Source organism: Eublepharis macularius, chromosome 13, assembly GCF_028583425.1.
Source record: "Eublepharis macularius isolate TG4126 chromosome 13, MPM_Emac_v1.0, whole genome shotgun sequence".
NCBI lineage: Eukaryota > Metazoa > Chordata > Lepidosauria > Squamata > Eublepharidae > Eublepharis > Eublepharis macularius.
The window spans coordinates 73443867-73455673 of record NC_072802.1 but is presented as its reverse complement, the minus strand read 5'-3'; the positions used below and the strand labels follow the sequence as shown (position 1 = coordinate 73455673).

The following is an 11807-nucleotide window of genomic DNA, read 5'->3' as shown; positions in this document are numbered from 1 at the left end:
GTGTGGAGCCACCTGGAGCCCAGCTCTGTCTTCCTGCTCCAGGGGCAGCAGCTGGTGGATCCCCTGGCTCTGAGCGCAGCCCCTCCTGGGGCTCCATAGCGGGGGTGGGAGGGAGGGTGGGAAGCTGTGCTTGGAGCACCTGCTGGAAGTGGGGCGGGCTTGGGGGCTGCTCTCTTGTCATGGGCCTCACTCCCACCAGGAGCGCATCAGGCTGGCTTCTAACTGAGGAAGCTGTTGGCTGTTCTGCAAAGGGGCTTCTTGAGCTGGGCATATTCCGGGTGGCTCTTAGACAGCCGAAAGCTGTTTATTGGATTCAATTATTGTGGGCTGAAAACGTTCTGATTGCCTTTCTAGTATATTGAGAAAGTCCTCAGAGTTATTCTGCCCTCATTTTGTCCTCACAACCGCTCCGTGAAATCAGTTAAGCTACAAGATCGTGACCTTCCAACAGGGATCCAGATGGGCAAAGATCTGAACCACATCTGCCTCCCCCCGTGATTGGAGAGGTTTTGGACTGCCAAGCAGAGTGGGGGAAGGGAGAGCTGCCTGAGCCACAGGTGCTCCTGCCCCCCCCCCCACGACTGAGTCTCCCACTGTCCTTCAGCAGGACCCTCCACTGCTCCGGAACGAGGGGGCCTATCTCGACAGCGGAAAAGCACATGTACCTTGGTAATGTAGCTGGAAAATCCCAATCACGTCCTCTGGGAAAGTTCGGAAGTAAACCGAGATTGTGTTGGTTGGACTCCGGATCACCTGCCCTTCCACCAAGAGCGTCTGATTGGCTAAGACCACAAAGTTGTCATTGTCCACTCCGCGGATGGAGAGCACTTCTCCCTCGGACAGGTTGACACTTTTCACCTTTATTAAGGCAGGGGTGAGAAAACCCATGAGGCTGAGGCTGCCCTGGAAGGTCTCGAGCAAGGCGTGCCCTTCGCTGCCAGTGATGGTATTCGCACAAGGGCACCAGCCATTGGGGCACACCCTCTTGGCTATTTAGTACTTTTTTATCATGCAGTCCCAGGTCCATGATAAGTGGGGGTTTGCACCCAGGGGGGAAATAGCATAATGCAAGATTGGGGCCAGTAGCGCCTGAAAGACCAACTAGATTTCCAGGGTATGAGTTCTTGAGAGTCAGAGCTCCCTTCTTCAGCTGCTCAAAAGCTCATACCCTGGAAATCTAGTTGGTCTTTCAGGCGCTACTGGACCCAAATCTTGCTCTTCTGCTGCAGACCAACCCACCTGAAATTAAAATAATGCATAATCTCATCTGAGATGCCCAAATTAGAAGTCCCAGGACTTCTCTCTAAAGACAGAGTTCCAAAATTGCTAGCAATTCCTGCACCAGGGCAGGGCTGCCAAAGGAAGAGGCGCAGCAGAGTATGAAATCCCAGCGGCTGTGTTGGCTCTGGGGGCCCCAGGCAGCCAGACAAGGTGCTGTGGAGGGATAGGAGCTTGGTGCCCATTCTGGCCAAGCATCCTGTCTGTGTCCCACTGCATATGAAGGGGCCAGAGCCGCCGTTTGTCTGTCTAGGGGCAAACAGTGGCTTTTGAGAGCTGCTGTGGCATAGTGGTTAAGTAGCTGGGCTGCAAATCAACACTCTGCTAGTTCGAATCCCACTCCTGCCATGAGCTTGGCAAGTGGCCTTGGATTGGCCATTGCTATCAGCCCGACTCCCCGGCTGTATTGGGGGGGGGGAATAAGAACACTGACTTTGTTCACTGCTCCAAGTGGTATGTGAGCACAGTGTTGTTGTTGTTGTTATTTTGACAGCCCTATGCCAGGGAGCATCTGCCAACTCTTTGGTTGGCCAGAGGAACGGAGCCATTGGGCCTCTAGAGGCAGAGTCCCATGAGTGCGCCTGAGGCACAGGAGGAGACACACGAGTCTTGCAGAAGCACCTGCCACGCACGCCTGAATCTTCTCTCCAGCCACCCACAAAGGTGAGCCTTTGACCACCCTGAAGCCTTTCTTTGTCGCGTTGGGCATTTAAAGAAAGCTCTCTGCCGGGTGAGTCTGAGCAGGCGGCATGCAGGCGGCATGTTGCCTGATGCAGAAGAGGAGTCCCGCGGCATGGCCCAGCTTGCTTCCAGCCCCTTGCTTAGGAATAACAGCGGCTTCACACGGGAGGCAACATAAATTTGGACAAATCAGAGGGCAGAGTCTCCTGGTTTTGAACTGAATTGATATCCTCCTTGTTCTGAAGGTTTGCAGGGATGGATTTCAACAATCCCATGCGAAGTGTTTGACAAGCCAAGTTAAGCCTGGCCACAATGGCTTTCAAAGGCAGGGCTACGTTTTTGGAGCTTTTAAAAGTATGGGTCACTGGGAAGTCCTGTGCAAACTGGTGCGCCTCCAGTTCCAGGAACCCCGTGCTTGAGAATGAACCTGAACGGCCTTGCAAACAAGTTGAGAAGAGTTAACAGTCCATCCATTTTTCGGTGTCTGCCCTCCCCCCTGCACACATATTTGTGTTTGTGATTTCTTTTATAATAACGACAACAACATTCGATTTATATACCGCCCTTCAGGACAACTTAACGCCCACTCAGAGCCGTTTACAAAGTATGTTACTATTATCCCCACAATAAAACACCCTGTGAGGTAGGTGAGGCTGAGAGAGCTCTGACAGAGCTGTGACTGACTCAAGGTCACCCAGCTGGCTTCAAGTGGAGGAGTGGGGAATCAAACCCGGCTCTCCAGATTAGAGTCCTGCGCTCTTAACCACTACACCAAACTGGCTTTGAAAAAGAAGGGAAGAAAGGACTATCCATCACATTTTCCTCTCTGGTCCCCTGGAGGACTTTTACTCAAGGCAAGCAAAGAGGTGAATGACTGTTTCCAAGACACGTTGATGACAAGAGAAGAGTTGACTGTGGAACTCATTGCCACAGGATACTGTGATGATCTTTGGCATAGATGTCCTGAAGAAAAGGTTTGGCAAATGGACAAAGGAGAGGCCTCTCTGGGGCTGCTAGAAACTGGGGCAGGGACGCCCCCATCAAGTCTGACCCAGTGGGGCTGCTGGCAACTTCAGAGCGGCCAGCCAAGAAGATCCAGCCAGCATTTCTGTCTTGTGAACGTGCTCTTGCTTTGACCGTCGGCCCCTACCAGAGCAGGGGGGAGATTCAGACTCTCAGGGTGCTGCAAAATGGAAATCCATTTTGCCAGCCTTTGCTGGGATCAGCTTAACAGTTTCTCTTTCGTTTTTAATCCTTTAAGTAGGAGTGATCTGGCAAGGGTGACCCCTGTAATCGCGCGAAAGCCCCCTGCCCCAGCTGCCCTCTGCCGGGAGCCTCTCCCTGGCTGACTTGCTTGCCAGGACTCCCCACGCCCACCTTGGGAGGGGTCCAAGGACAGTGGCTGAGGGGCTCCTTGTACATCCCGGCAGCCTGAGAGTAGGGTTGCCAACCTCCAGGCAGCAGCTGGAGATCTCCTGGAATTACAACTGACCTCCAGGTGACAGAGATCAGTCCCCCTGGAGAAGGTGGAACTCTGCAGCATCATACCCAGCTGAGGTCCCCCCATCTCCTGCCCCCCCCAGGCTCCATCCCACCCCAATCTCCAGGAATTTCCCTACCTAGACCTGGCAGCCCTACCTGGGGGCCAGTCTGAGCAAAATCGAAAAGAGTCCAGTAGCACCTTTAAGACTAACCAACTTTACTGTAGCGCAAGCTTTCGAGACTCACAGTTCTCTTCGTCAGGTGCGAGGGATCTAACGTGTCTGATGAAGAGAACTGTGATTCTTAAAAGCTTATGCTACAGTAAAGTTGGTTAGTCTTAAAGGTGCTACTAGACTCTTTTTGATTTTGCTACTACAGACTAACATGGCTAACAAGTCTGAGCAGGGCGCTGCCCCCAAGGCCCTACTGCAGATGTTCCCGCCCCCACTGCAGGGAACGCCTGTCCAGGGTGGATCACAGCAGCCTTGCTCCTTACGGGGTGAACTGCGATAGGAATGCTGAAGTCCAAAATGCGTATGTCTGTGCTGCTTCTGTGGGGGACTCCCATTCTCCCCCTCCGATCCAGCCCATGAAGCAGCATCAACTCTGCATCCTGCACAGCCCCCCCCCCCACACTAAGGGGCAGCAGGCTCCTCTGAGCAACAGTGCACAGGCGTGGACAGTGCCCGCCCGTGGCATGCTAGAAAGGGGTGGTTGCCAAACCCAGGTCAGCCTCAAGGATGCTCCAGTTGTCTGCAGAAGCTTCAGCAAATTGAGCCAAGGGGGCTCTGGGAAAAGGCCTGCATTTTCTGCTCCATTCAAAGCTCAGCCTGCCTTGAGCTGGGCCAGGGAAGGGGGTGGCTGGGGCCGACCCTCCCGCAAAACATCCGAGGGGGGTGGCTGGGCTGGGGGTTCCTGTGCATAGCCCCACTGCTCAGTGTCCAAGAAGAGAGACGGCAGCCTCCGCAGGTGCTCCCGGAAGAGCTTGCCTGGCTGCCTTGGAAGGTCCTGCTGGGAGGGCTGGAGGGGGGAAGGGGGGGAATGACACGGAGCCCCGCACGGGGCCTGTGAGAAGAGTCTGCCCAGCCTGGCCCAGGCTGTTTGGCAGCAGCCCCGGAGACCCTTCCTACCTGCAGCTCCACCCCGTATCCCATGTAGACGGTCACGTTGTAAGTGCACTCCAGGAAGTTGTTTTGAGGCAGCGGAGGGTAATCTGTTGAGTCGATGTATCCCTCTGGCTCGTAGAAGTTCATGCCACAGAGAGCTGGAGGGAAACGCTTTGTTAACAAACCGGGCTCCGTCCTCAGACCCTCCTGAGATTCTCTCCACTGATCTCCCTGTGAAACCTGGAGAGTGCGGGACCTCCAGGGAGGGGCGCTTGGGAAAGGGAATCTCCTTCTTTGTCCTCATTGTTTCAATGCCTTTAGTGCAGACCTCCATAAAGACCGGATCTTTCGCGTAATATGTACATTATGGAGAATCTTTCTTGAACTTCCTTAGCTATCATTGCATTCAAAACTGTACTAATTTTGCTTTGTATACAGATGCGGTTAATAACTAACTGCCTTGAGCAGTCTCTGGAGAGGCAGCACATCAGTTTCCTAATAAATAGTAAGCATGGGGTGGTCTTTAGGGCTAGAGGGATGAGAGAAAGAGCATTTATTGAGGCTGGGGGCAGTGTCTTTACAAGGAGCCCTTTCCTGTGAAGCTCTTTCTTGGGGGCTGCGGGCTCCAGGTGGACCTTTTCCATTGTAAGGCCATTCTGCACAGAGGACAAGACCTCCTGGCCAGGCCTGCTTTGGGATGTTTATGAACATTCCATGACATCACAGCAGCTCAGCCAATGACTAAAGCCTCAGACTTATCAAAGAACAGGTCAGCATTAGCCTTGATGGGCTGAAAACTGGCTGGTTGGGCTGGCCGGAGAGTCATGCTGTGCAGGGTGCTCCGGGGCCCCTCCCCAGGTGCAGCAGCATCTTCATTCCCCTGTCTGGTCTGTTATTCGTCAATGCTCTGCTATTTGTTGAGCCAAACATTTATTCCCTACTTCTGAAACTGTATAAAGCAACATTCAAAAATAAGGAAGTGTGATCACCTTGAAACAGTAAAACCGGCATTAGAAATACCAGTACTGACCTCCAGCCCCCAATGGCGGAAAAGCAGCCCATGCAAGACGTGGCGGGACAGGGAACGTGCCATCAGACCCAGGCTGAGCTGTGCGGCCAGAGGCCCAGGGCACTCCCTCTCCCACTGTGCACAGGGACCCAGACTAGGCCAGGAGAGTCCAGCCTAGAGTGAGGGCAGACTCCCGGCCCTCTTAGGCACCAGGTGCAGATGTGCAGGAAAAGGGGTTGCTGATACCCACCCTAAATCTGGAAGCAACGGAAGGCACAAGGGTTTGGCGGGGGGGGGGAAGTGACTACCTGGGGGGGCTCGTACGGCCCTTGTGTGCCCCTTCCCAGCCCCTCTTGGACTTCTTGCCTCTGGTGTGCAACGAAACAGTTACAAGAAGCCCGGTCAGAAATCCCTTACTTGGTGTTTGCTCCGTGGTAATCACAGTGGTTGTTACAATGGTGGAAGTGGTGGTTTCTTGGCTGTCCTCAAAGAACACTCCCTTGGCTGGCTCTGCCTCCTCCTCTTCCTCCTCCTCCTCCTCCTCCTTGGTGTTCTTTGCCTTGAGGTTCACCAGACTGCTGCCTTCCTCCTCCTGAAGATGGGCCTTGGAGTCTGCCGTGACTGCCTCGGTAGCTTCTGGGCTGTGTGACAGAGTCTGGGGGGTCACAGGGCTTATTGTGAAAGGGGAAATCTGGAGTGGGGAGTGGCTGGTTACCCCGTGGCCACCTTTCTTGTGGCCCCACAATGTCAGCTCAGGTGCTGTGGGTTTTTCTTCCTGAGCTGCAACAACGATGTCCTCTTCGGTGAACAAATTCTCCACAGAGATGAAGGACCTTGAATTTGGCAAACTGGGATGGGCAGCCACTTTGGGGGCCCTTGCTGTCGTTGCGCGGAGCCTCTGGTGCTTCCTGGCTGTGTTTTCTTGCTTTGAGGAAGGTGGCTTCTTCTTAGAAGTTGGCATTTGTCTTGTGTTGGAAGGGAAGTATGAGGAAGTCGTCATCTCTGGGGCAGCTTCCCTCCGAGTCGAGGTTGCTTTCTCGGTCAGATAGCCAAACACGTCCCCTCTTGACTGTATGAGAATTTCTGCAGTGCTGAATCTTGACTCCACGTTCTCTCGGAGAAGTGTGTGGTTTATGAGTTCATCAGAATGGAGTGGGTGTGCTTTCAAAGGGTTGGTCCTTTCCCCAGAGTTTGTGTCTGTAAAAAAGAAAAAGGAGAAGGGAAAAATGTTTCAAACACTATTTTTGAGTCTGTGGATGTTGAGATATTTGAGTCCAAAATTGCCCAGAATCTTTCCTAGCAGGATGGCTTTGATTTGGGTCTTTTTGATCTTTTTTTCAAGAGGAAACCAGGATATGTAACTTGCTGCTAAAACCAGCCTCTGTCCTGATATTGTTACATTGGTTTTTAAAGAGAGGTCTAGAGAGGGTCTGGAAAATTACTGGCCAAATAAATTAGTAGAAACTGATATTAAAAAGAGAATTATTAAGCACGGTGAAGAGCAAGGCCTGCGGAGGGAGACTCAGCATGGCCTCTGCTAAGGGAAGTCCTGCCTTGCCAACCTTTTGGAGTTCTTTGAGAAAGTGAACAAGCATCCAGATAACAGTGACCCAGCAGACATTATATATTATGACTTCCAAACAGCTTCTGAGTAAGACTTCAGAGTATGCAACATGAAGCAGAGAGTAGGAATAAACGCAGTTCTCGCAGTGGAAGGAAGTGAGCAGCGGGGTCCCACAAGGATCGGTGCTGGGACCAGTGCTATTTAAATTACTCATACGTGATTTGAAATTGAGAGTGACAAATGCTACGGCCAAGTTTGCAGATGATACCAAATTATTCAGGAACCCAAAGTGGATTGGGAAGAACTTCAAGAAGGTCTATCTAAATTGGATGAGTGGGCAACAATGTGGTAAAGGGATATGTGAAGCCGCTTTATACCGAATCAGACCATTTGTCCATCAAAGCCAGTATCGTCTATTCAGACTGTCAGGGCTCTCCAAGGCAGAAGTCTTTCGCGTCACTTACTGCCGGATCCTTTTACCTGTTGAACAGCATTATCTCTCCTGTGGGGGGAGCATTCCTTTTAAAACACACACACTGAGACAAGAGAGTCTCTTTGCTTTAAAGCAATACTTTAACTGCTAAATCACAGACCTGTAATAAAAAGGCTGTTACTTTCCTCCTCATCTTTTTACAGCCATCTGACTGAAGAGGAACCAGAAGTTTATTTATTCTAGGAGTAAAAATCCTAAAAATTTATTCTAGGAGGAAAATCACGTTTTCCAGCCAAAAATCACTCATGTTTGTCTTTTAAGACTTTTATTTAAAATCAGTGAAATGGTTAAATAGGCAGGGAGTCCAAAGATACAAAGCACAGTACCCTAAAGAGTAAAAGATACAAGAAGCAGAGAAGCATAAATGTCACGATCCCTTTACCCGTGTCTTAGATCTAAAAGATAAAACGCAGTTTTAAGAATCTCACCAAAGCACTTTCTGAAAGATTAGATATTTCACGCAACCCAAGTCGGAGGGGTTCAGGGGTCTTCTGGGTGTGGCTACCTAGTATTTGGCCATACCAAATATGCCAATTTGTCACCTCCAAAGGCACGGCATGAGTTCCTCTCTGAGCTGCAGCATGCCCTAAAGGTAACATACTGTTGAGCTGGACATCCATCCAACCATTATGTCTTACCTTCAGTTTGGTGTAATGGTTAAGAGCGGCAGGACTCTAATCTGGAGAGCCGGTTTGATTCTCCACTCCTCCGCTTGAAGCCAGCTGGGTGACTTTGGGTCAGTCACAGCTCTCTCAGAGCTCTCTCTGCCCCACCCACCTCACAGGGTGATTATTATTGTGGGGATAATAATAACATATCCACAACAACCAACCACCAATAATAACATGCTTTGTAAACGGCTCTGAGTGGGCATTAAATTGTCCTGAAGAGTGGTATATAAACTGAATGTTGTTGTTGTTGTTATTTATCCAGGAGGCACAGCAAGAACGTAGCTGATCCGGCAACTCCCCTTGCAAACATGACAAGGAAGCAACTGTCGGGCCGGCTTCCCTTTTGTGCAGCCCGTCTGTGTTCCAGACCAGGGTCTGCGACATTGCAAAGCAGATGCTCAACTCCTGAGCTGCAGCCCCTCCCAAATAGCATCCAGCATCAGTAAGCATAAAGTGGAGCAAGAAATCTTAACATGAAACATTTGCTGATGGGGAAATGGCTGAGGCTGAGGGAGAAGGAGACTTAGGGCTGTGAGTTGGGTTGCCAGCCTCCAGGTGGTGGCTGGAGATCTCCCAGAATCACGACTGATCTCCAGGCCACAGAGATCAGTTCCCCCGGCTGCTTTGGAGAGTGGACTCTAGGGCATTATACCCCATTGAGGCCCCTCCCCTCCCCAAACTCCACTCTTTCCAGGCTCCACCCCCCAAATCTCCAGGATTTTCCCAACCTGGACTTGGCAACCCTCGTGGGGAGCTCTATGAAAGCATTGACCCAGTGTGCAGCACCAGTGAAAACCCCAACCTCCATGCTAAAAATTGTTAGGAAGGGGACAGAAAATAAAAACAGCCAGTATCATAATGCCCTTGTAGAGCTCTGTGGCGCGCCTCATCTGAAATCCTGCATGCTGTTCTGGTTGCCGTGTCTCAAAAAGGGCAATCGCAGAGCTGGAAAAAACACGGAACGGGGCAAGGAAGATGATTAAGGGGTTGGAGTGCCTTTCCTAGGAGTCTGAGACTTTCAGGCAAGAAAAAAGATGACCGGGAGGACATGATAGAGGGATATAAAATGAGGGTAGATAGAAAGGACTTTTGCTTCCTGTCCCATAATACTTCAATTTGGGGGCACACAGTGGAGATGGTAGGCAACAGATTCAGGACAGACAAAAGGAAGCACTTCTTTGCTGAACAAGTAATTAAATTGTGGTGGAGGTGCTGAGAGCTAAGAGCACAGATGGCTTTAAAAGGTGGCGAAACAAGAAGAGCAAATGGAGGGGGCAGGGGGGGTCCAGTGCAGAAAACCAGCGCAATAAAAGGCAGGCACTCCGCTCCCCATCTTCACCAGATTGTAAATGGTAATTGCTGAGCCATAAAGGTGTTTTACCAAAAGACCCGCCTGGGTCTGAGTTTTGCTTTCAGTTCTTGACTTCTCTTCTTTCAGAGGCCAAAATGAAAAAGAGATACGGTTACCAACCTCCAGGGGGAGCCTGGAGCTCTCCCAGAATTACAACTACTCTCCAGACGACAGAGATGAGTTCACCTGGGGGAAATGGTGGCTTTGGAGGGTGGGCTCTGTGGCATCATGCCCACGCTCTGTGGCATCATCCCCAAACCATGCCCTCCCCAGGCACCACCCCCAAATCTCCAGGAATTTTCCAGCCTGGAGCTGACAACCCTACTGGACTGAAGTTTGTTTACATTATTCTTTAGCGGAGAATGCCTTTCAGCTCGCCCTTTCTGAAGCCTGGAACATTTGCTGGCACAATAGCAAAGCCTTTGGATGAAGGAAGCTTTAGAAGTCACCTCCATGGGACACAACAGGGCAGGGGCTGGGGGGAGTCGACCCTGTCAGCTGCCCCCTCCTCCTGTGGAAATGCAGCCAAGAAAGAACTCTGCAGTTTGTGGGAAGCAGGGAGAATGGCAGAGCAATCAGGGAAGGGCCTGCGGCGGTCGCCTTCCTCCACACTTTTCTTTCAGTGTGAAGAAAGCCCTGGGAGGCTAATGGGGCTTCAGTGGGCTGTCCACCAACCAACGCAGTGGCTTTCATTCCAGATTCCAGAGTCGTCATTGGCATGCCGAGTCCATGCGCCAGCCTACGCAGCTTGGCAAGTTCATTTAGTCAGGACGGTGCCATTCAGATGTAGCTGAGTGGGTCTTATGCAGAATCCCGCAGAGTGCTCCTCAAGTGGAAGGGGCAGAGAGAAAGGAAGTTCTGATAAATAAATCGTGCGCTGGCTCCAGAAACCTAATTAAAGGATTCCATGTTTGGGCCGTTAGCAAAGTCTATCATTTAGCAGAGGAAGCATGATTGTTGGTAGTTATGAGCTGGTTCTGCTGGCTGGTGTGTGTGCTGGAATGAAAAATAACAAAGCATACACTTGCTTATACTAAGAACGGAAATAAGAGTTCTTTATTGTAGGAACTCCATACTCTGATAGGAAAAGAAGAGAGAGAGATCCTAACTACCTAGCTAGTCTAAGGATGGGCATGGGTGGCAGGGCAAGGCCTGCATCCATGCTGCCAAGATGGAGGGAGAAGAAGGAGAGAGGAGTTGCCTGGAACAAAGCCAGGAAGAGGAGAGGGAGAGGGAGGAAGTCATGAGGAGGAAATCCTGAGAGTCACAATCTGCATATTAAAGGACAGTCAGAGCAGTAAACAGAGTGCCCCCCCTGACCTCTCTATCTTTCTAACTCTTAGGTTTTTCCCCCTCTGAAACCTGAGGAAAGGGGCAGGACTGAATCCTCCTCTTCCGACAATTGAATAATTGGAGCTGGTTACAATGGGTGAAATGATGCGTGTAAATGTGTTTGGCCCAGCCCGAGCCACCTGACTCTCTTTGACTTCTTCGCAAAACATGCCTACTCATGAGTAATAAATCATGTGAGAGTGGGGACGGCCTCAAGCTTTTACACAGAGCTGACACGTACGGAAGCACATGTTAATGTGGCCTGTGCGCTGTCTCTGGTTATAGTTTGCATGGGGGGGGGGAACCAACTCAGATCGGGAGGCTGGGAGGGACGTGTGGAGTTGGCTGGGGCTAGTGGGTGCCTCAGGGGCACGGCTGCTCCCTCTCCGCACATTCATTAGGCACTGTGTTGGACAAAGTCCACCCCTAAAGGCTCCTGAAGAAACTTAGCAGTCAGGGATCGAGGACAATTTCTTACGCGGATTGGACACTCGTTAAAACAACAGAAAGCAAAGAGCAGGAGAGAAAGGCCCATTCTTGCGGTGTGCTGTGGGCCCCACAAGGATCTGGTATTAGGACTGGTGGCCCTTCGTTTGTTTAGGAAAGCTCTGATGAAGCTTCTACCACCACAAATCTGTGGCTCAGCAAGTGCGACAGATAAAGGGTCTGGAATCGGCAGGCAAAAGTCCATGTAGAAACAGCTCCTGGAAGGGAACAGCTTTGAAAGTCATTGGTCTGCAAGTTCCGCTCCCCTGTGAGGAAGGGATGAGTCTGGGGTTGGCCCCAAGAGCAGCAAAGAAGCTCGGGCCACCTGCTCCCCCAAGACTTAAGCAACGTTTC

The 11807-nt window shown here is 51.2% G+C and overlaps 1 protein-coding gene across 1 annotated transcript in view; it reads right to left on the bottom strand.

Moving 5' to 3' along the window:
• SEZ6L (seizure related 6 homolog like) overlaps positions 1 to 11807 on the bottom strand; it is a 61803-nt gene that overhangs the window by 22301 nt on the left and 27695 nt on the right. The window contains exons 2-4 of the mRNA XM_054995887.1: positions 5974 to 6753; positions 4572 to 4705; positions 666 to 858 (exon numbers count right to left, since the gene is read on the bottom strand). Coding sequence (XP_054851862.1) covers positions 666 to 858; positions 4572 to 4705; positions 5974 to 6753 — 1107 coding nt within the window. The remainder of the gene's footprint in view (positions 1 to 665; positions 859 to 4571; positions 4706 to 5973; positions 6754 to 11807) is intronic.